Consider the following 27,537-nt stretch of genomic DNA (forward strand, 5'->3'; position numbering starts at 1 on the left):
CCTATTCAGCTTCAACTTGGCACTTCCCAAACTCAGGGGACCACGGGACACTTTTTTCCAAAACATGACGTCGTGCAGCGCACCGGCCAGGGTGGTCCTGGCCCACGAAAGCTCCTGACTGTCCATCCTGGGGAGGAAGGGGGGCTCACAGGGCCTTGGCCCAAGCCACAGTGCAGACTCACAGCAGGACCCGGCAGGCCCAGAGCCGCCAGCCAGGGTTCAGCACGCTTCCTCTTTTTTCCCAATCACACTTACACTAAAGGAAACTTTGCAGTACACAATGTATACACGGAGGGTGAGTGAAATGCAGTACAACAAACTTCAACTCGACTGTGCTTAACAGTCATTTAGGGATTTTGCAAAACCAAGATAAAACAAAAAAAATTCAGATTCCTGGTCCCTGCTCTCAGAAATTCTGATTCAGTGGCTCTGGAACGGGCCACCCCAACGGCTCTAGCGCAAACTGTGGCCCAGGAGGCACCCTGGGCAGCGCCTGAACCCCACTCACCTTGGTGATCTTCCCCCCACTGAAGTTGGCAAAGCGCTTGAGAGAGAGGGTTAAGACGTTGGATGCTCTGTGGATGGTGAAGCGCTTGCTCGCTGGAACCTTCTTCTTGCATCTAAGAGGAAGATGAGTGAGAAATGTGCTAGCTTATGCTCGGACGAATGAAGCTCTCGTGCCCAGTTAAAAATATTTACTACAACTACATCACCACCAGGTCTCCAGACAAGAGCCTTCCCACCTGCAACCCCCAAAACCAAATCAACATGACCTAAGGAAAGCTGGCGTAGGGAAACAGAGAACAGAGAAGAGATGGGGATTCTAAAGCAAATAATTTACGAAGTAGGAGACCAAACAAAATGCAGGACAAGGCTTGGAGATAACACAGGAAAGAACAAATTAAAGCAGGTGTGGCCAAGTACAAAAAGGGAAAGTGGCAAACAAATTTAAGCAAAGCTAAAGACAAGTAAATGAAGGAGAAAATATAGGCAAAAGGAGACAGCTGCAAGAGCGAAGAGAAATGAATAAAGAAGGATAAAAAAATGAAGAAGTGTTTTGGCAAAGAAAGATAAATCTGAAAAGCAGAATTAAAAAGGTACTCTTCAGTGATTACAGTTTTCAAATGACCTGGATATAAAGTAAGGTAGCCAGATACTAAGACCGTGCCATTGACAAACTGAAAGTTACATGTGTTGAAACGAAAAATGTCCAAGGCAACGTTAATCCAAGATGTGAGCTGAGAAGGCTGGTCTCACGGGGCAGCAGCCCAGCAGAGTGCTTGGGAGCAGAGCCTCTGTGTCCACTGAGGCAGCCTTGGCTGTGTGGCCACGGGCCGGCCACCATCCCTCTCTGTGCCCGTTTCCCCATCTGGTGAAATGGGCATAGTCATAGCACTGACTTCACAAACTCATACACGTACAGCATTTACGATGGCAGCGAGCACTGCAGGAGCCACACAAACGCTGGCTATAAAACATACAGCTAGGGTGTCATTCACACTGACCAGAGGTTTTCATTTTTAAGACATATTATGCAACGTAAATGGAATGGTCGTCTCTGAGGGAGGCGGGATGGGATGGAGTGGGTGTCGGGTAGGTGACTCGTTTTCTTTCCGGGTGGTCTGAGCCTTCTGCCAAGTGTAAATGGAAACTTACTTAGCACACATATAGGCATTCTCGCCACTCAGGCCATCTGCTTTCACAAAAAGTTCCAGGGCACGCACAATATTTGCAGTTTGCTGAGAAGGACAAAAACAGAGAATAGAATAAACAGCAGGAACAGACTTAGCTCCTACACTCTGATTTACTGGACTTACCCCACTCAGCTAACATGGAGTTGAAGAAGGACAACCACCACACCATGGAGCCAAGAGTGCCTACAACTGAAAGCAGGAGGATTGCATCCAGCATCCATGTGGAATCTAAGCCCCCACTTGACACAGATGTGCAATGGACACAACCAATCCAATGTCCACAGAGAAAATGTGGCATTGGTGTGGGAAGGGTGGCCATGGTGGCTGCTGGGTGCGGGGAATGGGAGGAAGAGATGAGATGGGGAGGCGTTTTCGGGACGTGGAGTTGTCCTGGGTGGTGCTTCACGGACAATTATGGGACATTGTGGATCCCCCCAGGGCCCACTGGATGGAGCGTGGGAGAGTGGGGGCTATGATGTGGACCGTTGACTATGGGGTGCAGTGATGCTCAGAGATGTGCTTGCCAGGTACAGTGGATGTGTCGTGACGGTGGGAGAGAGTGTTGCTGTGCGGGGAGTGGGGGGTGGGGGCGGTGGGGTTGAATGGGACCTCATATTTTTTTAATGTAATATTTTTAAAATAAAATAAAATAAAAAATAAAAAAGAATAAACAACAGGAAAAAAAGGCTGACTCAAGGAATGCCCACCTTAAGGTCGTTTCCAGGCTGAGGCAACAAATCACAAGACTACTTGCAGAAAAATCTGCCTGCCTGCTGCCACCTCGCGGGACTGGGAAAGGCGCAGGGGGGCGCAGGTGTGACGCCCTCCAGGGCCTTAGAGACGTGGAAGCAGCCCCTGCCCCGGGAGCCTGGCCTCCTCCCTTTCACGCAGCCTGCTGCTGGCACTACCCCCCAGACTGCGCGCCCCAGCCAGGCACAGCAGGAGCCAGAATCCAGCAGCTGCTGCTCTCGGAGGAGCCCACAGCCCTGTGCTCCCTGACCTGCCTGCACTGGAGGGCCAGCACCCCGAATGAGCCATGGACCCCTCTTCTGTAAGCTCTGCACTTACAGTGTCATCACCATTCGTGTCTCAGGCACAAAACTGCATTCCATTTTTTGTTTAAACAGAAATCATTATGTGTCAGAAAAAAGCTAGAAAGAGATACGCAGAAGTGATGGTTTCTATTTAAGGTGACAGGATTCTAAGTGCTTTTCTCCCTTATCTGTTCTGACTACGAGCTTTTACCAGGTCTCCGTGTTTTCCCCCTTCTTTCTTTGCCCTGTGGTCTCACTTTCCCGGTCCAAGTATGAACTGGTAGAACCCGGTTCTGTACCCGAATCTCCAGCGCTATGTCCAAGTAGGGGTCGTAGGTGTCCGAGACGCTCTTGCACACTGAACACTTCACTGCAACAGAACAGAGAGGGAGGGGAGCGGTGCGTGGCCTGTCAGCTGCCCCTGCCAGGCAAGCTGCCTCAGGCTTCTGAGACTAGACTGGGAGGGCTGCCGTGGACGGGGCTTTGGCCAAAGGGGGCACCACAGCCCCTCACGGATCTCGCTACCTGGAGACACAGCTCTCCTTCACAAGCAGAGCCCACGAGCACCCGTCAAACCCGCCGCTGCCCAGGGCGGGCCCAGCGCCACCGACAGCTCAGCATGCTGGGGCCACTCCCAAGGGTCTCCCCGCCACCACCCAGGGGGCTGCGCCCAGGGGCCTGCCCGGGGGGTCTTGCTAAGGAAGAGTTAGAGGACAAGCACTGGCCCGGCCTGGCCTGGAATTTTGGGAGTTCCTGGGTTAATCCTCCAGTCTTTGATGAAAAGGGGTGAAGAAAACCCTTCACCTACCACGTGATCTGAGATATCCTCCAAAAATTTGATGGACCAAAGTAGTTGCCTGTGTCTGACGATCCAACCTGAAAAGGAAGCCGTGAACTTTAAGAGAACGAAACAACGAACAGTATTTGGAGCCACTACCCCATCCCCCTGCCCCCAAAAAGTGACACGACACAGGCCTGGCAGGAGGCGCATCACCTCTCCCTGCTGGACCCTCGGCACTGCTGGCCAGTAGCTCCCCGAGGCTCTGCCCCCCAGCCCCCCCAGCCCTTCCAGCCCTGCAGGACGTTCCTCCACCTCACCCGAGAACAAAGCGCACCTGCAGCCTCGCGGTAGCACGCATTCTCTTCCGTTTCAAAATAAGGACCTCACAACTCCTAGAGGCCAGACCTCCCCCAAGACCCCCCCCCCCCCAGCCCCTGCCCTGCCTGTCAAGCCTCCTCCCCCGCTGCTCGGGCATGAGCCTCTTGTCTAGTAAAATGGAGAGGTGGGGAGAAAGGGCAGGCCGGAAAAGGAAGCCCCAGGTCCACACAGCCTTCTGGGAGAGCACAGGGGAGGCCAAGGGCACGGCTCAGGGTCAGCCCGTGCACAGCCCTCAGCACAGCTGCCTAACTGGTGTGAGGCGGTGACCACCCCCCCCCCAAGCCCCAGTCATCCCAAGCCCCAGTCATCCCGCCCATGCTCAGCCCGCCGCCCCAGAGGGGCCCCTGCCTGTGGAAGGCACGCAGCCCGTGCCCGGCCCTCCTCGGGCAATGGCCTGGCTCTGCTGTTGGCTCGCGCCTGCGGTCCACCACGTCTGGCTCTGCCCCAGCCCCTCAACAGCTTCCTCAGAGCCACGTCTGCCCTGCAGGGCACAAGTCCCAAGCTGGCATGTGCCCAGGCTCACTCCCTCTGGGTACAAGCTCCCCTCCCCTCCCACTTCCTGGGCCAGGCTCTGTGTGGTGCTGCTTCCAGGGCCACAATGCACCACGACCACTGGACTTCTCCCCCCGCACGGCTCCAGCCCCCACTGGCAGCCACGCAGACGGGGCCCACACTGCAGCCCTTGCTCGTTCCGTTCCCATCCTCAAGCTCCAGACTTGGGGTTTCAAAAAGCAGCATAATTCCTAGATATCAGGTGCCAACACTGGGTTACCAGATTTTTATTCTGCAAAGTTAGGAAATGAAAAATCAACTGCCACCACCTACCAATACCGCCATTTCACTCAAAGAAAGGACATTTTAATTCCAAGCAACTAGCAAGGACATGACCTCAGAATACAGTGAAGGCTTCTGAATAGCCGCCTAAGTGGCAGCAGCCAAAATCCCCATCGCCCCAAAAGGTGCCCAGATGCCATTTAGAACAAGAGCAAACAGAACCGCGCAGAACCCATCTCTCAGCAGAGGCAGAAGCAGAGAAGCCCGACCTCCACACTTCCCGAGAGGGGAAATGGAGCCGCCCCAAGCCTGCGCACTCGGGGAAGACTGAGCAAGGAAGAGAGGAGGTGGCTGGGGAGTCTAAAATCCCCCGGAAGAGGCAGTCACAGGTTGTGCGAGGCGGGAGGGCTCTGAAGGGCCCTGGCACAGGCAGAGCCTGAGCTGGAGTTGGGGACACACCCACAGGGCTTCCCGGTACGGGGTCAAGGCCGCAGACCCCAAGGCCAGCGAGGCAAGGGGCAGAGAGTCAACAGGAAGCAGAGGCGTCCTTAGGAGACAGGGCCAAGAGCAGGAAGCACAGGGCAAGGACTCGGGGGCCTCAAGGAAAGGAAAGAGCGAGGCTATCCAGCCCTCCCACCGCAGGTGCAGGCAGCCCTCCAGGAGCTGCACTCCCTGGTGCCGGCAGGGCCGGTGCCCTTGAACGAGGAGCCTGGCAGCGCGCTGAAGGCAGCCGCAGCCTCTGCAAAGGTACCTGAAGCAAAGCACTTCAGTGGATGAAACTCATACCCCCTCCTCAAACAAAATACTCAGAGCAGAAGAAAAGGCAACACAAAAGCTCCGAAATGAATTAAATACCCTCAGCAAGCGTGCGGGAATTTGAAAAGCCACTGTGAGAAATTTAAAAATTAAAGAAAAAAAGAAAGTTAATTGAACTCTGGAAAGAAACAGACGATTTGGACAGGATCCCTTCAGCAATGAGTAAACTACAAGCCCTCTGAGGGAGAAAGAGGTCGAATAAAAACTTAATAAAGGGTGATGAAGTAAGGTGGGAGAACAACCCAGAGAATGCCCTGAGACAAAGAAAGGCCAGCCAGGCAGAAAGGAGCGGAAATGGAAGACGGCCCGTAACTGGGAGGCTGACAAAGGAAAGGAAAACCACCGAAAAGTCTCCAGAAATTAAAAAATGCCTTTAAAACAAATGAAAAGTAACAATGATATTAACTACAAACTGTACAAATTTCATAAAAGAAACACTAAATTTAGTAACACAACACACTGATTTACGTTTTCCTTATTTACTGCTGCATATTTTTAAACCTTGATATTTAAACAGCTAATATAAAAATGACAGTGTACAGACTCTACTGCTGCTGAAGTTTTATTCTTACACTATCAAGAAAAAACCTGTCTATATGTTTCCAGAATCAATCTATGTCACAGATGCAACTTCTAATTGTCACTGGTCAGGTGACAGGGGAATAAACCCAATCTAAATGAACACACTAAAAGAGCCTGCCAGGAGTCTGAGAAAACCAGTTTTCAACACAGAGCTCCAAGACATATCCTTGTAAAACTATTAGATTCTGCCCCCGCATGGCTTCCAAGCCTGTCTGTTCATTGTCTCTGCTCGTGTGTCCACTCATCTCTCTCTTTTTTTAAATATATGTCCCCCCCTCATTGTTTTGCACTCGCTATCTGCTCTCTGTGTCCATTCACTGTGCATTCTTCTGTGTCTGCTTGTCTTCTCCTTTAGGCAGCACTGGGAACCGATCCCAGGACCTCCAGAGTGGTAGAGAGGCACTCAACTGTCTGAGCCACCTCAGCTCCCTGATCTGCTACATCTCTTATTGTCTCTCCTCTGTGTCTCTTTCTGTTGTGTCACCTTGCTGTGTTTGCACACCGCTTGGGTCAGCAAACCACAAGGGCCAGTACTCCATGCAGGCCAGCATTCTGTGTGGGCCAACTCTCTGCTCGGGCCAGCTTGCCTTTACCAGAAGGCCAGGAATTGAACCCTGGACCTCCCATATGGTAGACAGGGGCCCAATCACTTGAGTCACAACCATTTCCCTCCACTTGTCTTCTTTAGGAGGCACCGGGAACTGAACCTGGGACCTCCCATGTGGGAGGCAGATGCCCAACCATTTGAGCCACATCCACTCCCTGCTTGTTGCGTCAGCTCAACTTCTTTAAAAGACACCAGGAACCGAACCTGGGACCTCCTATGTAGAAGGCAGGCACTCAGCTGCTTGGGCTACATTTTCTCCCCACACTATTAGATTTTAAAAATAAAAAAAGTCCTCAAGGCCTCTAAGCAAAAAGGTCAAATATAGCACAAGGTTGAGAACGAGAGAGCCTCAAAATTCTCAGAGCCAAGGTATGTGCTGAAGATGGGTCATCCATGAGGATCCGAGGATGGGCTCCATCCAGTCCCGAGGGCTGGGAAACCCCAGCGGAAGGCGGACGGCCAGGGCTGCATGTACTCACCCACAGATCCAAGACTCAAACCAAACCAAAGGCAGAGGATGAAAGAAGAGCAACACATACATCTCCCATGTCCCCGCCAAAGGGAACAACATAACTAAAAAATGGCAAGAAGAGAGACTGGAGGTAAAGGATCCCATGAGAAGCTGACAAAACAGACAGTGAGGGTCAAGGGAACGAGACCCAGGGCACGGAAAATCCAAAAGCAGCAAAGCAGACTCTGTGTGATACTTAGAGATCACAGCAACAGGACAGTCAGGACCACATTCCGCCATATCAGTAACTGCGCACATAAGTAACTCATCTACTAACAGAACAAGATACTCACCTCGGCTCAGGAAGCAGGTCTGAGCTATGTGCTGTATACGCCAGGCACACCCAAAACAAAAGTGTGTCCAGAAGGTCAGCGAAGATAAAACAGGCCAAGGAAGACCTCATTAAGAAAGCGGGTGTCATGAGGAACTCACACTCAGGCCCAGAGGAACTCTCACTCAGAGCTCAATTGGACCAAGAAAGACACTTGGTCAGGCTAAAAGCTACGATTCTCGGTGAAGACAGAACAGTTCTGGGTATGCACAGCAACCACCTTGGTGAGGCAGAGCCGCAGCAGCGCCGGGGGCAGACCTGAGCGCTGTTCTCGTGCCAAGCAGGCCACACAGAGAAGGCGGCGCGCGTGGAGGAGACAGTCCACAGGTTGGAGCTTAGGGGTGTCCACCTGCAACCCCACGTTCCAGCACCGTGGGGCACCATCTTCTCAAATGCACAGGGACAGACACAAAAGCTGGTCATCTATTAGGTCACTAACACTAGGAAGTTTCATGAAGTAGAAAGCACTCTCTAATCAAAATACAAGGTAAACTAAAAATTAACAAAATCAAAAAAAAAAAAAGGGGGAAGCAGATTTGGCTCAACTGATAGAAAGTCTGCCTATCATAAGGAGGGTGCAGGGTTCAAACCTAGGGCCTCCTGACCCATGTGATGAGCTGGCCCAGTGCTGGTGTGCGCAAGGAGTGCTGTGCCACGCAGGGGTGTCCCACACGCAAGGAGTGCGCCCCTCGAGGAGAGCTGCCACGCACGAAAAAAGCCCAGCCCACCCAGGAGTGGTGCCACACACACGGAGAGCTGACGCAGCAAGATGATGCAACAACAACAAAAAAAGCAACAGTTTCCCAGTGCTGCTGACAAGAATACAAGCGGACAAAGAAGAACACACAGCAAATGGACAGAGAGTAGATAATGGGGGTGGGGAAGGGGAGAGAAATTTTAAAAAATAAATCTTAAAAAAAAAAAAAAAGGCCCTTCCACCTGCAAATTGAATAAATTTAGCTTTCTGAAAAACTCACTATCTGTACTGGTCTCCTTTTCTCACGCACTCCAGACCAGTGGCAATGAACTCACAGCCTGGCGTCTGCTAAGGTTCCACCTCTCCGGGCTACCACCCAGCATACACCTGACACAAGCTCCCACCCCTAGTCTCACCCCCAAGGCTCTGCACGGGTGGAGGGCTCGGGCCTCCTGCTCCACCGACGAGTCACAGACCTGGCCTCCCCCCACCCGAGCATTCCCATATCAAAACTTCTCCCTCTACTGCCCAACTGCTTCCAAACTGCTCCACCTCCACGGATTCTGCTGTGCTGCCAGAGGATGGCACTCAGGGGTCATTCGTTGTCCTAAAACCTGCCCAAGTGATTCCAGCCGTGACCAGGACACTGCACCCCATGCAGCAGACTGCGCACACCTGAGGGTGTCTAACCGTACACGCACTGCCTGCCTCTGCGGGCCCCCCCACCCCCCCATTCCCAGCCTCATTTCTTCCTATCTCAGCCTCAGGAGCGGGTCCTCTCAGGTGCATGAGGTGCTTGACGGCTTTATCCATTTCCCCAAGTGCACCGGAGCCCTCTAACTCCAGACGCCTGGCACACAGGAGACATCCGCCCAGCAGCTATTCCATCGACCACCTAACTGGGGAGAGGGCACGGAAAGGGCCGCCCCAGAACCTGCACAGCGGGAGGGAGTAGGGTCCCTGTGTGGGAGAACACGCGGCCAAGCCAGCCGTCAGGCAAGAGTCAGGGGAAGCGTCCGAGGGGCCTGCGAAGGCTTCACTGAAACCGGGGGGCTTTCCCTTCTCAATTACTTGTTGCTATAGCTTGGATAACTTCTCTATGGAACATTTCAGATGTTTCCTAAGTTGTCTAAGGAATTATTTCCAGAGTGAAGGATTCTGTTCTATTTAAGCCTAAGCAATAACCACAAAACATTTCCTGCCTACTTTTTTCTCTCTAAACCTAGGAACCCAGGAATGGTACAAAAATATTGGTAAGTCTATTTCCCTACTTGTGAAGGAATGTGGGACATAAAGTAATCTATCTGTTACACATATGAATTCACGCTTTCCAACCTGAAATTAAGAAACAGTAAATGAGCAAGTAAAACTTTGAAAATTATAAACTTCTTAACCTCAAAATTTCCTGGACGCTTTCAAGTTACTTTACAGAGTAGCAGAACACCTACCAGCCCTGCCTCCTGCAAAGCTGATGCATTCAAGAGCCCATAAACTAAAACGGTAGCAAAACAGTGAAGTGACAGGAAAAAAGAGTGCGAAGGTCCACGGCAATCACTGAGTTTCCTGAAGGTTGTGCTGAAGCATCTTCTTAACTGAGCGGCTGAGACAGAGGGCCCACCCCCGAGGCCTGTCCACCACAAAGCGCCCTCGGTGGGGAGACTGAGTCAGGAGGCCCTTTCCCTGAAGTGGGCACAGTCCCACCGCGGGCCTTCAGCAGGTGAGGTGCCCTGAGGTGAATCGCACCGTCCACTGTCCACCGTCCCGCAGACAGGCTCCGCGCAGCACGGCGCCCTGCCCGCCCTGCCTCCCCCGCGGGCTGCGAACATACTTAGCGTAGCCGCTCAGGCAAGCCTTCTGCATGGCATCGATGGTGTACCGGAGGAACTCGTGCGCGTCCTCCTGGTTCCCAAAGCGGAAGTGCCGGGCGATCTCTAAAACCAGAAGGAAAGCAGCACCGGATCAGTAGGGAAGAGCTCAGCTGTGCCTTCAGACACTGCACCACAGCTGGGCTTAGAATGCTCCCTAGCAGTCGCAGCGTAAGGGAGCACCTTTCCCAATGCCAAGTACAGAAAACGAGTGCCACTAAGCACTCTGCAACCCACTGCGACTCAGCACAGCCTTTCGCTGCTCGGCAATACCTGAGGGCTCAAACATGCAATACCCGAGGAAAACACAAACACCGCAGAACATCAAGCCACTAAGCATGTAAAATCCACTGATTAAACTGGTTTTCCAAACAGCCCGTTCAGAACACAAATAGATTCTAATAATGACATCGAGCTATAATTTGCACAGGTTTCAAAAAAGCAACCGACATGGCAGCGGGTGTCACTCAGTGGTTGAGCACCTGCTTCGCATGCATGAGGCGCCAGGTTCGATCCCCGGGACCTCCTTAAAAAAAAAAAGCGACTGGCAGAATGACAGAGCATTTCTGCCCTGTGAAAGGGACAGTTGCCTACACAGCATGGGGACCTGGTTCCCCTGGTGAGCAGGACACTGCACCGTCCTCCACCTCCCAGCTCCTGGCCACGCCTCCCTACCTACCTGCAACACCTATCTTGCCCCTGGCCCCAAATTGCCCACCCTTCACAGGCCCCACCACAAGGCCTTCCCCAGCGACTCCAGCCCCCGCAGGCCCCAGAAGCCGCAGTGCCTCGGTCTGCATGGACAGAGGCAGGCTTATTTATCCAGAGGAAGACAAGCTCCTAAGAGCAGCACCCGGGACGTCCTGCACGCACCTCCTTCCCCGCACCACCCCGCCAGCTCCGCGTGCAGAGCACCCGCCAGCAGGTCGACCCTTACTTTTCAGATCCCGGATGAAGGAGACAGGCTTGATGGCGTTGCCGCTGTTGGCGAAGGCCTGGATGATGTGATTCTGCATGACGCACAGCATGCAGAAACTCCCCTGGTGGCCTGCGGAGACGGGAGCAGCACCCGGTTTAACATGAGGGCTTTCAAGAAACTTTAAGACGAGAGCCCGCCCCGACACAACAGAGAGGGAAAGCACGTAAGGGCAAACCAGTCTGTAAAAGCACGGCTGAGCCAGAGCCCAGACTCCCCCAGCGGCTCAGTCACGGCCACAGCCACGTTCTGCTCTGCGGACAGCTTTCAGGGGCCACGGCCACACAGAGCTGGGCTTCTAACACTCACACCACCAGTCCAGGTTGATGTTTTTGACCTACCTGAAATTCTTCTCCTATTTCATTGGTACTGTTTGTTAAAAATAACATGCCTGATTTTCAAAATGTATAGAAAAATGTTTTTTCTAATTTCCAGGTTGTGTTGCATGGTCACTGGGCTGGCTTACTCAATTAGGGCTTCCTGGTTTGCTCCTCAAATGTGGGAACCTCTGCTCATTGCTTCTAGCGAAGTCCTCTCTGTTATATACCAGGATCAGCCAACCCTTCCAGAAAGAGCCAGACAGTGAGTATTTCTGGTTTCATGGGTCAGATGGTCTCTGTCAAAACCGTTATTAATTCTGTTAGCCTCGAACAGAAGCCCTTGGACAGCAGCTAAACAGAGAGGTGGGCTGTACTCCAACAAAACAACTGTCAAGATCAGGCAGCAGGCAGGACTTAGCCCGCGGGCCAGTGTGCAAATCTCTGCTATGTATGAAGCTCCTCGTTCCTCTTTAGGCTTAGCTACATAGTGGAACAGATAGAATATTTGTGAAATATTTTAGACATAAAGCTAAGTATAAAGAACATACCGAAACAAAAAATAAACCATACCAAATTTTAGGTTTTTCCACTTAAGTTTTTTCTTATAATTTTACTGATACAATTAGAAAGTTGTGGGTTTTTTTCCCCACTTCCCCTCTCTTGCCCTGCTGTTTTTGCTGTCTCTGTCCATTAGCTCCTTGATGTTATCTATTTCTCTTCATCTTCTCTTCTAGTCTTTCTCCTCTAGAATTCACTGGGATTCAATCCTGGGAACCTCTGATGTGGAGAGAGGTTCCCTGTCAATTGTGCCACCTCAGTTCCTGGTCTCTGCTGCACTTCACCTTGACTCTCCCCTTCGTCTCTTTTGTTGCATCATCATCTTGCTGCGTGACTCACTTGCACGGGCACTGGCTGACTGCACGGGCACTCAGCTTGCTGCACAGGCACTGGGCTCGCCATGCGGGCACTCGATTCAATGCCTGGGCACTCGGCTCACGTGCATGCTCTCAGCTCACCATGCAGGCACTGGCTTGCCACGTAGGCACACTTTCTCTTCTGTTCACCAGGAGGCCCCAGGGATTGAACCCAGGTCCTCCCATACGGTACACAGAGGCTCGTTTACCTGAGCCACATCCGCTTCCCTATGCAGTCGTTGAACGCTCTTCACAACCCCTCTGATCCCATTTTCTAAGTTCCTTCAGCAGCGGGTTGAGTTCAAACAAGGCTGCAAAGAGTGCTGCTGGAACCGTCTCCCAGTGCATGTGTGAGTTGCTGTAAGGTGTATACCAACAAGATAAATCTCTGGGTCAAAGGGCAAGTGCATTTCCTCTCTGTAAGCCGCTGCTGTCTACATATACTTATCAGTATGTAATCGCCGCAGATGGATCAATCTCATGACATACAATTCCACATCAATCATTCCCCTTTCAATACTTCCAACTAGCTAGTTACTTAGATCCATCTCAAAAAATCAATAATGGAATAATATATAGCTTATTGATACTAACTATATATAAAAATGCTAGTATTTACACAAAAAAATTATCTTTGGAAAGATACCCAAAAACTATTCCCGTGATTACCTATATACAAAGGAGAGGCTTTTATTTTTCACTGTGAACTCTTCTTGTTTGGCTTCCATAACCATAACTGTTTATTACATTTATTTTTATTATTTTTTTAAACATCTTGAGACACCTCATAGCTATTTTTTTTTAACTCCCCCTTTGTGGTTTTTTGCATGCTGTCTGCTCTCTGTGTCCATTCGCTGCGCACTCTTTCTGTGTTTTTTGTCTCCTCCCCCTTTTTTGCTGTGTCACCTTGCTGAGTAGGTTCTCTACAGCACTTGCGGGCCGGGAGGCTCTCCACAGCGTGCGGGGGAGCTCACCTTCACAAGGAGGCCCCTTCACAAGGAGGCCCCGGGACACGAAGCCAGGGCCTCCCATATGGTAGACGGGAGCCCAGCTGATTGACCCACAGCCGCTTCCCCTATTACATTTATTTTTAACTGACAATTTTGTGGCGGCCCTCAAAATTAGGCAAAAACCTAACACATTATTCAAAATATCTTAGCACATAAAGTTCAACATATGTTAAACAAACAAGCAGAGTTATTTTCAAATTCCTAATTCCAGGTAAGTTTATTATAGAAGTTCTAAGGAAGCTGTTCCTCTACTCATATGTAGAGGATCACTCAGCCTGAGAAGGCGTTACTCTTAAATAGAACGAATAAAAATTTAAGACCATAATACCTGATACAGGGGCCCCCAAATCACTCACAGTACAAGAGATTAACTGAGGTGGTATGTGGGCACTTAAAAGAAAGCATTTTAGTCTACTAAAGGACATGGTTTAATTTTATGTTTCTCCTGGGTTTTCTTTACATAAAGTATTTTCTAGCTAAATATTGGTGGTCAAAAGTGGTTTAGCCACGTGGCAAGAGCTGGTGCTGTGCTCCACGGACAGCAGGTCCCTGTCGGGTCTAGGGGCACATCTGAGGACTTGTGAGAATCTGCAAACAGTGTAATTAGCAGGACGGGCAGCCCAGCTCATTTAGGGGCCACTGTGATCCAGTGGTACACAAGCCCAAGTACAAAACTTCTCCTCAAATATCTTATTCTAAAAAAGGTCAAGAAATGAAAGCTTGCCATCGATATAGCATAACACACCACAGCTTACACGAGCCAGTCACACGATGCTACCTAGAGTTTTAACCGTATTAACCCTCACAAAGATGACAAATGGCTCAAAAAGATTCCTGCAGAGAAAGCCAGAATGGAGGAGCGCCCGAGAGCAGAAGCACTGTGAACAAGCGACGGCAGCGCAAACGAGCCCACCACTGCCACATGCAACATCAGGGAAAAACAAAGGCAGTCGGGCCAGATCTTACAAAAGCCTGTCCCACACAGCCTCAAAATGACCAAGGTGGCTATCTGAAATATAATGTAAATATTATAACTGTCAATGTGAAAAATCAACTCCACCTTAGAAGTTTACATCGTGTCTTGGGATGTTAACCACTGCTGCCCTTAAGTCATTACTATCAGGAAGACACTAAAAAATATTGTTTCCATTGCAAGGCCATCTTTCATTCATTCACTTTTGTAAATGATATTTTTTAATTATTTAACACAACCCATAGTTTTCCAATGCAAAACTTTACCGTAACATGTGATCCTCCCATCCTCCCCCCCACCCCCCTTTCAATCTGGCCCTATCCTGATTTTCAATTATTGGTTTTCAATCATTCTTGTTTATTTGTTGCTGTGTTTCTTAGGATTTATCATATATATGAATATCTAAATATTAAATTATCTTGTCATGCTTGGTTTTTTTGGTTTTCTTTTTAAGATTTTATTTCTCTCCCCATTCCCCATCATCTGCTCTCTGTGTCCATTCGCTGTGTGTTCTTCAGCGTCCGCTTGCATTATCCAGTGGCACTGGGAAACTGCGTCTCCTTTTTGTTGCATCATCTTGCTGCCGTCAGCTCTCCACATGTGTGGCGCCACTCCTGGCTGGGCTGTGCTTTTTCACACGGGGCGAATCTCCTTGCAGGGCGCACTCCTTGTACATGAGGTTCCCCTACATGGGGACGCCCCTGTGTGGCACAGCACTCCTTGCAGGCCACAGCACTGCGTGTGGGCCAGCTCACCACACGTGTCAGGAGGCCCTGAGGAACAAACCCTGGACCCTCCATATGGTAGACGGACGTGCTATCAGTTCAGCCACGTCCGCTTCCCATTGTGCTTGTTTTTAAACTTTGTAATAGCACTCCATGCTGGATGCAGTCATTCACCTTTACGGTAGTAAGATTTGTCACTGCTGTATAGTATTCCACCGTGGAACTGGACCGTAACTCATGTCTCCATTCCTCTGCTGATGGGCATCTGGGCTGCTTTTGCATTAGACATTTTAACAGAGGCCTCCTGGCACACGGGTACTACTAGTAGAATCACTACGTGAGAAGTTTGGGAGAGAATGACAAATTGTTTTCCGAAGTAGTTATGACAGTTTACACTCAGATCAGGAGTAGAAAAGGAACCTCAGGGATCTATACCCCCACTGACACATTCAGGGTTGCCAGACTTTTGCATATTTTCTCACTCACCCATGTCTGAAACAGCAGCCTGGCACGGTTCCAACTGTGTATCTCTGCAGGCAGCTGTTCATCTTCTCTTGTTGACCTAGAGCTCTAGCTATCTTCTTGAAACCCATCCCCTGGTTGTTTTATGGTCACAGACACTTCTACCAATTTGTAGTTGTCTTTTTAAAAATTTATTTACTTATCCCCCCACCCCACCCCAGTTGTCTGTTCTCTGTGTCTATTTGCTGCATCTTCTTCTTTGTCCGCTTCTGTTATTATCAGCAGCACAGGAATTTGTTTCTTTTTTTGTTGTGTCATCTTGCTGTGTCAGCTCTCCGTGTGTGTGGCACCACTCCTGGGCAGGCTGCACTTTCTTTCGCACTGGGCGGCTCTCCTTATGGGGCACACTCCTTGCGTGTGGGGCTCCCCTACACGGGGGACACCCCCGAGTGGCACAGCACTCCTTGCGCACATCGGTACTGCGCATGGGCCAGCTCCACACGGGTCAAGGAGGCCCAGGGTTTGAACCGCGGACCTCCCATGTGGTAGACGGACACCCTAACCACTGGGCCAAGTCCACTTCCCTGTAGTTGTCGCGTTAATTTTCTTTAGTTTTTTTTAGAGTCAGTATATTTATTGTAATTTGTCCCCAACCCACACTATTATTTTTTAAAATGTCTTTTTATTACGTTATATGAACTTGCACATTTGACATCTTCACATACACCGGCCTTCCATCAACATACCACACTGTGACGGAAGGTTTGTTACAGAATATAATATCATCAGACCACTAAGCATGGGCTGGAGTGTAGACATGGCACACTTTGACCATCCTCTGCCATTATCAGCAAGTCACACTTGCTGTGAGCGTGGCATGTTTGTCTGTGTGGCTTGGGATGTGTTCTTTTCCCCCTTATTCTTAAGTTTGACTCATGATTTATACATATTACTTCTATATTGGACCACTACCACAAAACAGAGAAAGACCTTCATGGACCTGTTATTTGAAAGGGCTCCTTTTGTATCTTATTCCCGTCTGTTCTATTCAACCTGGCCTTAACTCTAGGAGAATTCTTTTCACGAGAATCCCTCTCCTCTGCCCCAAGACCCTAAAAATGGGCCACAGGTGCGTTCAGGCCGTGCACACTGGTGATCCCCACGGTGGAGGAGAGGCGGGCCGAATTTCCAAGCGTTTGCCCCGTGCTGCCCTGCCAGGCAGGGTGCCAGCTCCTGCCATTCTGGGCTGGTCTGCTGGGAGCCGTTTAGGAGCCTGGGCCTGAGGACTGGGCTAGCCTCCTTGAGCAGGTTTCCATTCCTGGGTAAGCAGGGATACATGTGTTGTGACCTGGGTTTGGACAGTCTTGCCACTGAGGTTTAAATATTTTGTCACTTTTGTGATCATTTCTTCATGGACTCTTTGCTGACTGAGATCTGAGGAGCTCCGTTTTCAAACATGGGGGTTTTCTAGTGATCTCGTAAGGATGGAATACTAGTTTAATTTACCGCTCTTCTGAGACCGCCTCGGACTGGTTATGCTTATTTCAAGTTCCTTGAGAGTGGTTTTGCCCTCGCCTGCGGGCACTGTTAGCCAGGTCCAGCCACTTACAAACGGCAGGAGTTCTTTACTCTGAGCGATGAAGTGTCTACTGACGGCGTTCGTGATCCGCAATGACCTTCCAGGTCTTTTTTTCCATTTTTCTTTTCACTCTGGCTCACTCCCCTCCCTCACTCCCTCCAGTTGCTCTAATATCTATCAAAAGAGGGGGGTGATGATCAAAATTCTACAAATTTATTCATACAAAATAAATGTTTGCTTTTATGACCGAGGCCTACAGATGAGATATATTTTTGGTACATCATTTTTCATTTACACTTTCTTATGCATACTCATTAATTAAAATAATCCATCTGGGTCCATAACGATCACACAGGAGTATTGTTGAAAAAGATTTTGAGTTTTGTTGCCCCATAAAAGTATGAGTTGGCATATTGATATCTGTAATAATTCACTCCAATAAGATGCACAGAATTCCCAAATGGGAATTTGATGATCCAGAACAAATTATGGCATAAATGGAAACTGAATCACTAAACCAGTAATCATGTCATTCATAGATTTTTAGGTCCAATTGTTCGCTCATTCATTACAGACTTTGGTCACAATGACAGGCAGGTTGCAAAAGTGAAACCAATCACCATCCAGGGGTTGGCTCACAAATACCCCTGGCATCTGTCAGATGGAAGGGCAGGTAGGGGTGTGTGTGGTCATCTTCTTCAGAAGTCCTACCCCCTCCTTCATGGCTAGAGGCACACAACCCAGGATCCAACACTCAAGGATTGGCGGGCAGTCACGAGGTTGATCCCATGAATTTATCCTGGACTTTAATACTAGATGCTGATCAAGATTCAAGATGCAGAAAGCTGAGGGCCCAAGACCACAGTACCAGACATTTCACTGCAAAATCTTCCATGTCCACTTTAATTCAGAAATTCTTCTCAAGCTGCCCATTACTAGCTGACCACATAAGGACTGATTTGCTGGGCAACAACTGAAGCTGATACATTGCCAAGTGTTGGGAGAGTAGGTAGAGAAAAGCTGAGGAACACTCAGCTCCTGGCTGGTCAGACTGGAAAATGGTGAAGGATGCCACTGCCATGTGGAGGAGACTTAGCAGGTTCTTAAAGAAGCTGAATATCCTTTTTAGATGTTTTTTGATAAATAAAAGTTTTTACTTTTAATTCACCTGATCTTATATAAATTTTTTCTTTTATGACTAGGATTTCTAAGTCTTGTTTCAGAATCTCCCACCCCAAAGTGCAAGATATTTACATGTATTTCTGCAAGTTTTACTTTTGATATTAGTTTTTTAAGCTTTTTTTTTTTTTTAAAGATTTTTTATTTCTCTCTCCTTCCTGTCCCCCCCAGTTGTCTGCTCTCTTTGTCCATTTGCTGTGTGCTCTTCTGTGTCCGCTTGTATTCTTGTCAGCAGCATTGGGAACCTGCGGCTTTTCGTTGTGTCATCTTGCTGCATCAGCCCTCCATGTGTAGTGCCACTCCTGGGTAGGCTGCACTTTTTTCGCTCAGGTGGCTCTCCTTACGGGATGCACTCCTTGTGTGGGGGGCTCCCCTACACAGGGGACACTTGTGTGGCATTCCTTGTGCGCATCAGCACTGTGCGTGGGCCAGCTCATCACATGGGTCAGGAGGCCCTGGGTTTGAACCCTGGACCTCCCGTGTGGTAGACGGATGTTCTATCAGGTGAGCCACATCCACTTCCCGACATTAAGTTTTTAATACATATGATGCTCACTTCTGTATATACTGTGAAATGGGTATTTGGTATCATTTTTTTCCATATGGAAGAACAATTTTTTTCAGCTCCATTTATTTAAAACTGCAGGTCCACATATATGTGAAAAGTTGCTATGAAACATGACATTTCCAAATATATGCAGGTCTATTTCTGGGCTCTATTCTATTCCACTGGTCTGTATGTCTCTCCCTGACCCATTACAATTACATCTTCACTTCCATGACTTTACAGGAAGTCTGTAGGGTTGGCAGGGCAAGTCCCTTCACATTCTCCTTTAAAATTGTCTTGGCTACTTTTGGTCCTTTGGTTTCCTTTTCCATACAAATATTAGAATCAAATCGTTATGGTCCACAAAATATCCTGTTGGGATTTTTTTTTCTTACTGGAGCTGCATTAAACCCATACATCAATTTGGAGAGAATTAACATTTTTCTGTCTTGCTCATCTTCTTCAGGAGGCACTAGGAACCTCTGCTCCCTGCTTTGCTGTGTCTCTCATTATGTCTTTCCTCTTGTGTCTCCTGTTGCACCATCTTGTGTCAGTTTGCCACGCCTGCCCATTGTGCCAGCTCACTGTCTTCTTTAGGAGGCACCAAGAACTGAACCATGGACTTTCCATGTTGTAGGCAGAAGCGCAATCACTTGAGCCACATCTGCTTCCCAAAAGCAGTTTGTATAATGTCTTTTTTTTAGGGAGGTACCGGGGATTGAACCTGGAACCTTGCACATGCAAAGTGCGAGCTCAACCACTGAGCCATACCTGCTCCATGTAATGTCTTTTTTAACATTTACAACATTTTTAAATGTCTTTCAGTAAAGGGTTTTTTTTGCATATAAATCTTGCACATCTTACTAAAATTATGTCTAGGTACTTCATCATTTTTGTTGTCTATAATTTTTTCTGTAACAGCAACTATTAAAACAGTTGCATGTTGTTGGATAGAACATCAACTAACTTTGGGGTACTGATGCTCTATCTAGTTATGCTGCCAAAGTTCCTTTGCCAAGTTTCTAGAAATTCGTCTACCTACTCCTTTGGCTCCTAGCGCAGACAGGCACGGCGCTGCCAACAGCAACGGCTACTCCCTCCTTCCCCTCCAGCACTCCCCGCGGCGGCCAGGAGCAGCGCAGAGCTGAGCAGAAGCCCTGGCAGTGGCCGTCCTTCCTCCCTCCGGACCTTAAAGCGGAGCCCCTGCCACTGCCCTACGTACAGTGATGCACTTTGTGCTTTTTCTACTAGATACCCTTTATCAAATTAAGGAAACTCCCTTCTACTGTTACTTTGCTAAGAGTATTCTGTCATGATTTTCCTTTTTAGCATCTACTCTTAGGTGACCTTTCTCCTTTAATGTATTACTATAATAGTAATTAATTAAGGTAGCAAAATTCACAATCACACAGTACTGACCATGTGCCAAGCACTACTCTAAACTCTACTAATTCATTTCAACCTCACAACAATCCTATAAGGAAAACAGTATTACTACTTTATAGGTGAGGAACAGGCAGCATAGCAAGTAACCTTCTCCAGGACTCACAGCTACTAAGTGGCAGAACTGAAAAGCCAGGTGCCAGAGGTTGTGCTGCTTAACTCCTGAGCTAAGCTCTCTCTAAAGGACCTTTAGAGAGTTTCTAATCTTAGAATATCTTTGTATTCCTAGGATGAACACAACTTGCTCATAGCAACTTGAAAACAAAAACAAAACCAGGGACCTCATGCATGGGAAGCCAGTACTCAACCGCTGAGCCACATCAGCTCCCGAGTTGGCTGTTCCATTTGTTTGCTTCTTGTTTGCTTTTGTTCTATGGAGGCTCCAAGGATGGAACTGGGACCTCCCATGTGGGAAGCAGGTGCTCAATCGTTCGAGCCACATCCACTCCCCTGTTCATAGTATTTTAACACTTGAAGTCAATTTGCTAGCATTACATCGAGAACTTTCATATCCAGAGCCATGAATAAGGTGGGCTTCTTTCCCATACTGTCCTTGTTAAACTTTGTTTTCCAAGGTATACACACCTCGCAGAGAGAGTTAGGGTGTATTCTTTTTCTTTCAGAAAGAAAAAGGCTAGAAGGCTTTGAGAAGGGTCAGAATGACCTGTTTCTTAAAAGTTTCCTACGTCTCACTGTAAAATCATCCCTACCTGGCTTTTCTTTTTCCCTCCCCACCCCCCTCCCTTTCTTTCTTTCTGGTGTTTTCTTTCTGAGAACATTTTTAACCACTACTTCAACCGAGGAGAGGGGAAGGGAGGAAGAGAATAGATGGAACACAAGGCATTTTTTGAGGAATGGAATTGTACTACATGATCTTGCAATGATGGATACAGACCATGTTAAACGTCATCAAAATCTATAAAAGTATACAGTCCAAAATGTAAACCATAATGTAAATCACTGACCATGATTAGTAACCACGTTTCAATACCTGTACATCAATTGTTCAATTTTAACAAATATACCACCCACACGTAGAATGGTATTAGGAGCAAGGGGAAAGGGGGAGGACTCCAGCATACGGGCGTCACGACATTCCGTGCAGGGCTGTTCTGTAACCCAGAGGTTCTCTGAGCACAAATGAAAAAAAAGACACTGGGGGAATAAATGGAAGAAAATGTCACCATACATCTGTACATACAAGACAACAGATCTTACAGTCATGAAAGACATAATGACAAATTTTTTTTTTAGTTATTTCAAACTGAAATTTTTTTTTTGCATTTTATTCATTATTTTTAAAACTATCATTATTATATCATTGTCCTATTAGCTATTTGGTTATTTTGTTGGCAAGCTCTCTGGACTTCTCAGTTTCTTCAGGTTTGGTAAGTTATATTTAATTTCATCTTTCTCTCATCCATTTTAAGTTTCTACTTTGAAGTATCGTTTATAAAATACATAAAACACTGGAAATTGATACGCGTATGAGTTTATAAAAAAATGGACTATACATATTTTGGGGGTATTGTGGGGGAACATTTTACTCTTTGGGTAATTATTATCAGAAAGGCCTGCAGCCTGTACTCTGGGTGCTCTGGCATCCTGACCCAGTCTTGAGCAGGCACATTTCAAGCGTGGGCTTTCCGAGTTACACGTGTTGTGAAGCCCACTTCTAAATCTGCCCCAGACTGAAAGAGCTGCACCTTGAGCGCAGGGCTTTGCCTGCGGCAGGCGCCGCCTGGCTCACCGGCCCCCCACCCACCGCCCCCGAGCCCCACTCACAGTGGCGGGTGTGCTCCTTGGACAGCAGGTAGCTGGCCAGAGGCGGCGTGTAGGTCAGACACTGGACAGTCGAGTTCAGGAAGCAGGTGTTGCCGAGGTTGTGGAGTCCCGCGCCGACCCGGTAAACACGCTCCCATTTCAGAGACAACCGGTCCACGGGGAAGAGCACCTTCTGGGGGGCTGGGACCCCGTCGCCGCAGCTCGCGGAGGCATGCTCACTGCCTGGGCGGGACGAGGAAGGAAGCGCATTTTCAGCTCGACCACAAAAAGGAATTGCATGTATGTATACTGAGCGTGCTGCCACCGCACCAGAAGGCAGCCGTTCCCCTTTACTGGACGTTCCTAGAAAGCTCGGGAGGAAATCTGATCACCCCACGGCATCGCTCAGGTCTAAGTTTCACGGACCCTCCCCTGGACGCGAGGAAAAGAGCCAGAGGCTGAGGGGCTGAAGGGACCAGGCCCTGGGACCCTGCACCGTACGCCGCCCCCATACTGCCCATCCCATCTCTCTCCTACTTTCCAACCCCTACTTTTGATCCTAAGAAACTCGAGGAGACAGCAGGTGAGGAACAAGTTTCAAGGAACTTTTAAGACACAGACCTCTTTCCTACTCTGCACCAATAAACTCCACGACTAAAATCACTGAACCCCCCCCCCCATAAAGTGGGCCTTCCTCTCAACACATGGCTCTTGTCCCTATTTCAGTGCACTGAGCTCATCCACTCAGCAACCAGCACCCACGGCGCCTTTCTGGCCGCTGCCGCGCACATGTACCCTGTCTCCTGGCCTGGGGCTCATCGGCACTCCTGCGGCGACTGGCTCCCTCGGTTTTGGGATTCAGCAACACATATTTGCTTTTAAGTGAGTCCAGCTGGTAGGAGAAACCCTTGCTGGCTGGCTCGAACTCAATCTTCTGTAAAAGGACCTTCTTGGCGGAGGCGGCCAGAAGCTTCCCCAGCTCGCCGTCGTCGGCCAAGTCCTTGCGGCCGGGTTTCAGCGCCTCCTTCAGCTTGTCGACTATCGGCATGGTGCGTCACTGCGGGGACAGGAAGGAACACCGGGCCATGAACACCTGAGTCCCAGGAACAGAAACACCAGTTCTCTTGAAATCCCCCCTTTGGTTATACGGATGCGCTCCCCATGGACGCTTCCCTGGATCAGTTTCCAACCCCACGAGGAAGTGGAAAACATGGGAACATGGTGCTGACCATCTGGAAGTCGGAGAGTCCACACATCCCCTCTCAAAAAGAGAAGGCACCTCTGAAGGACAACAAATGGACACTGACCCCACGGAAGCCAGGCTGCCCTGCGCAGGCATCTCTTCAACAAGATCCATCAGTGACTATGGACATCAGGCTTGGTGCAAATCCAGGCCACACATAGTCCTAATGCCGACTCAAAACCAGGGACAACAATTCTGCGAAGGCGCTCCGGTTACAGACACACATGCACGTTCACGTGCAAGGGGATGCGCTGGGCTGAAGGGAGCCTCCCCCAGATTCATGTCCATCCGGAGCCTCAGAACACGACCTTGTTTGGAAACAGGGTCTCTGCAGATGTGACTAGTTAAGGTGAGGTCATGCCCCTAAGTCCAGTGTGACTGGTGTCCTCACAGGAAGGAGATCTGGACAAAGAGACACAGACATGGAGGGAAGATGGAGGCCAGGGCTGGAGTGACGCGGCGATGAGCCAAGGCAGGTCGGGGGCCAGGAGACGCTGGGAGAGGGAAGGAAGGATCCTCCACAGGAGACTGGTACAACCAAGGCCCTGCCAACACCTTGATTTGGGACTTTAATCTCTAGAATTGTGAGAAAATAAATGTGTTGTTTAAGCCACCCAGTTTGTGGTAATTTGTGACAGCAGCCCTAGGACACTGAAACGAGAAAGCAGTGTGGGAGTCAGGTAAGGACACCTGTCCCAGCTGACCTTGACCTACCAAGGCCACAAGCCACCTGGGCCAAGAAGGCACATGAAACGAACCCAGGCCATACTGAAACGTGCTGTAACTATAAAACACACTGGGGTTCAAAAGCTTAATGTAAGAAAACACAGAACATTTCTCATTAATTTTGAGACTGACTACATGTTGAAATGATATTTTACATACAATGAATTGAAAAAAAATTATATTATTAAAATTAGTTTTCACCTACTTATTTTTTAATGTGGCAACTCTGATATTTTAAATTCTGGTTTGCATTATATTTCCACTGGAAAGTGAGAAAGGAATGCAAGAGAAGAAGAGGAACGTCATAGGACTACTGAACAGAGAAGGTGGTTACACGTAAGGAAATCTTCCCGCAGACCAGTTCTCAAAACAGGACAGGAAGAGCGGCGTGGAGGAGGGGCCAGGGGCAGGTTCTGGGACCCGTCGCCCCACGGCCCTTAGCGAGGCAGCCTAGGGAGGTCGCCTAACTTCCCCATACTTCCTCATCTTCCACCGCAAAATGGGGACAGAGGGAGGCCTCAGGTGGCTGTCAGGAGCAGCCCAACGCACACCTGGTAAGGGGACAGTGGTGCCACACGGCATCTCCACTAGATGACAGCTTGCCAGCAGCACTGAAACTGTAACCAAGAGGAGGCTCCAGTCAAGCTGTGACTGCGCCGTCTGTATCCACCTCACGGCTTCACGGGCTACCGTGTGCCTCCTTCACCAGCCTTGCCAAAGCCCAAGAACTATCTGAGTTACACTTAGAAAAGTGTGTTTCTTAACTTGCAGGCCCACCTCAGAAAAGCAATGACTCACTCTGGTGCCCAGCATCCAGCCTGCGAGGAGAGAACCAGCTCGTCAGGGGTACCCCAAAACCCTGCCCCGGCAAAAGCAAGGCCCTCCCCCACCACCTCATGAAGCCATTCAAATTATGAAACCATATCGAATTTCTTTTTCTATAAAATTTTCTGTAAAGAGAAATGTTAAGAAGCTTAACTTAAAAAAAAAACCACAACACCATGAGTTCTGATTTGAGGAAATAAAACATCCTTCGAGCAGGATCCTCACCAATGTAAGGACCACACGCAGGTACCCCCGCATTACACAGCGGCCCTCGTGGGCTCACCCGCGCCAGGTGCCTCTGCAGCATCGGATCAGGTGATAAGGGCAGGGGCCACGGCAGACTTGGCAGGGGCCACACAGGGCGATCGCATTCAGGGGCTCCTCAGCCTCTTCAGTGGCCGAGGCACCGAGGGGTTTGTCCAGAACGGGTGGGCAGATCTGTGGAATGAACAGCAAGACTATCAGGCGAGGCTGACTCCTTCCCACAGACACCACACGGGAACTGCAACCATCTTCCAGGAATGAATCACCACCAAGGCTCAAGAAAGAACTACAGCTCCGGAGTCAGGGAGAATGGCAAGGATGGTGCCCACCAAGAGCCACACCTGCCCTGTATCCTAAGCGGGGCAATGGCAATTCCAGTGAACGAAATTTCTACTCACTTGCCAGCCAACTCCAGCCTAAACCTCATTTACAAAGAATAAGAGACAATAAATCATAATCTCATGCTTTCAGATTTTACAAACCAGTAAAACCTCAACAAAATTGAGGGAGCAGAGTTGCCAAATTTTACCTGAAGTGTGGATTTTTCCCTCTACCATCTATAATCACTCTGATTTCACAAAATTCAGGTGCTTTATAAAAAACACTTTTACTGTGAAAACGTTTAAACATACAGATGTGGAAAAAAAAGCAGTGAACCAGTGTTCCTGCTATTCCACTTTAAAGTCTAATTGGGACAATCTTGATTCGCCCCCCCCATTAGTTTAAAGCAAAATCAGACATATCGTTTCACCCAGGAATTAAAGCAAGTTAATACAAAGTAGTAGACTTGAGCAGACTTTCAGAATAAGGGATAAAGCTGTAAAGATATTTAGCTCTATGCAGAACTCCCTACAATATCACTAGTTTTTGTCACAACTCACATCTCTCTACCAGCAGATGAGAACTTTGTCGAGGCATGAGTGGGTCCATGGGCTCATGTCTGACATGTAGCTAGAGGATACTAGAATTTGGGAGTTAAATGCCTTTAATCTAACTTAATATGTGACATGTAGCTGAAGTAAGACACCTACCCCACAAGCTGCTCCTGAACGTGGAATCAGAGGTTTTGAACAAACATAATTTCTAAGCTTTTGGAAAACAGATCAACCTTTGCTTCAGCAATTCCACCTGAAACATTATAAAAAGCCTAAAAATGACTTCCTCTTCTGAGGTGTTAAGAACTCAAAGAAAATCATCCTTGTCATCATCTGTGAACCCTCTGATGTATACATTTGGTAACGAAGACATTCTTAAAAACTAAGGATACTTCCTCCATTTCAGATTTCTTCTGGTCCAGAAAGGCTTATACCTTATACACACACATATGTGTGTATACATACATTTATATATATACACACACTTCCTCAAAACCAGCACCGTGTTCAAGCACATTCCCTCTCCCTTTAAATCCACTTTTCCATGATAAACTGCACTCAAGACTGACACCATCAGCCACGTGCTGCTGGGGGAGGAGTAAGAAGGAAAGTGTCGGGGCCTCCAGGGCTCCCCCACAGAGCGCCAACCCCGTGCTGGGAAAAGGGCAGATGGAGCATCTTTCGCCGTCAGGGCCGGGTTCTCGGCCTCCATTAGAGACACCGCAGTCTGCGCCCCGGGATGCTTCCATCGCTCAGCTCTGCCTCGGTTTGAGGACGCTACCCTGGAAGCACCACCCACGAGAGACCGACCATTACCCTACAAAAGCAACGCACATTTTAAGATACCCCCAGCCCCCTACGCGCGTGGCCGTGAACAAGGCGCCTCGCGGGGGCCGAGCCCTCCCGCGCCCCAGTTACAAGAGACCCCCCCGCGCCCGGCTCCTGCTCAACGAGGCTGCAGTGCGCCCAGGCTGCGCCCGACACAGACCCCGCGCCGCCCCCGCTCCTGGGTCGGGGCTTCCCCCGGCCCCTGCACCGTGACCCCCGGAGAGACCCCCGCGGCGCAGCCCGGCCCGCTCCCCAGGCCCCCCCGGACGCGCCCTCGGCTCCTCGGGACGCCCCTGGACCCCCGCTCCCCTTCCCCGGCCGCGCGACAGGGGTCCGCCTACCGAGGCCTCCGGCAGCCTGGCCGAGGCCCGCGCGCCGCCGAGCTCCCGTCCGGCCCGCGGCCCAGCACACTCACCATCCGGGCCTCCGGCGCTGCACACACGTGTCACCGCCACGCTTAAAGGCGCCTCGCCCCGCCGCCCGCGCGGCTCAGCTGCCCAGAGGCGCCGGCGGCTTTAAGGGGCGGAGCTACGTCCAGCCCCTGGCCCCTGGTCCCGCCCGCAGCCGCTGGGCGCGCCGGAGACGTCACCTCCCCACCCCGGGCCCCGCCAGCCTACGCGATGACGCAAGCGCGCAGAGCCCACGCCGTCTCGCAGGCGTCCCCCGCAGAGCACGTGACGCGGCCGCCGCTTCCGGGTCGGGCTGGGCGCGTGAGCCGGCTGCCAAGGGACTCGGTGCCTCTTCCCCGCTTCTGGCGCCTCGTGTGACGTCACGCCCCACACCTCCTCAGGGGGCGGTGCTCGGGCTGAGCCCC

At 49.7% G+C, this 27,537-nt stretch overlaps 1 protein-coding gene across 5 annotated transcripts in view; it reads right to left on the reverse strand.

Moving 5' to 3' along the window:
- The window catches only part of USP36 (ubiquitin specific peptidase 36), a 49,295-nt gene extending 22,029 nt beyond the window's left edge, over nt 1-27,266 (reverse strand). The window contains exons 1-10 of one of the 5 annotated variants that reach the window (XM_058284819.2): nt 27,139-27,266; nt 25,040-25,194; nt 22,758-23,019; nt 21,984-22,205; nt 11,008-11,118; nt 10,034-10,136; nt 3,537-3,604; nt 3,028-3,098; nt 1,657-1,739; nt 509-620 (exon numbers count right to left, since the gene is read on the reverse strand). In XM_058284819.2, coding sequence (XP_058140802.1) covers nt 509-620; nt 1,657-1,739; nt 3,028-3,098; nt 3,537-3,604; nt 10,034-10,136; nt 11,008-11,118; nt 21,984-22,205; nt 22,758-23,010 — 1,023 coding nt within the window. In that variant the 5' untranslated portion in view covers nt 23,011-23,019; nt 25,040-25,194; nt 27,139-27,266. Of the gene's footprint in view, nt 1-508; nt 621-1,656; nt 1,740-3,027; nt 3,099-3,536; nt 3,605-10,033; nt 10,137-11,007; nt 11,119-21,983; nt 22,206-22,757; nt 23,020-24,981; nt 25,195-27,064 lie in introns of all 5 variants that reach the window. The other 4 variants (XM_071210833.1, XM_058284820.1, XM_058284821.1 and 1 more) reach the window with 4 other exon arrangements.
- Between the last annotated feature and the right edge of the window lie 271 nt (nt 27,267-27,537).

The sequence above is a fragment of the Dasypus novemcinctus genome, chromosome 21, assembly GCF_030445035.2.
Source record: "Dasypus novemcinctus isolate mDasNov1 chromosome 21, mDasNov1.1.hap2, whole genome shotgun sequence".
Taxonomy (NCBI): domain Eukaryota; kingdom Metazoa; phylum Chordata; class Mammalia; order Cingulata; family Dasypodidae; genus Dasypus; species Dasypus novemcinctus.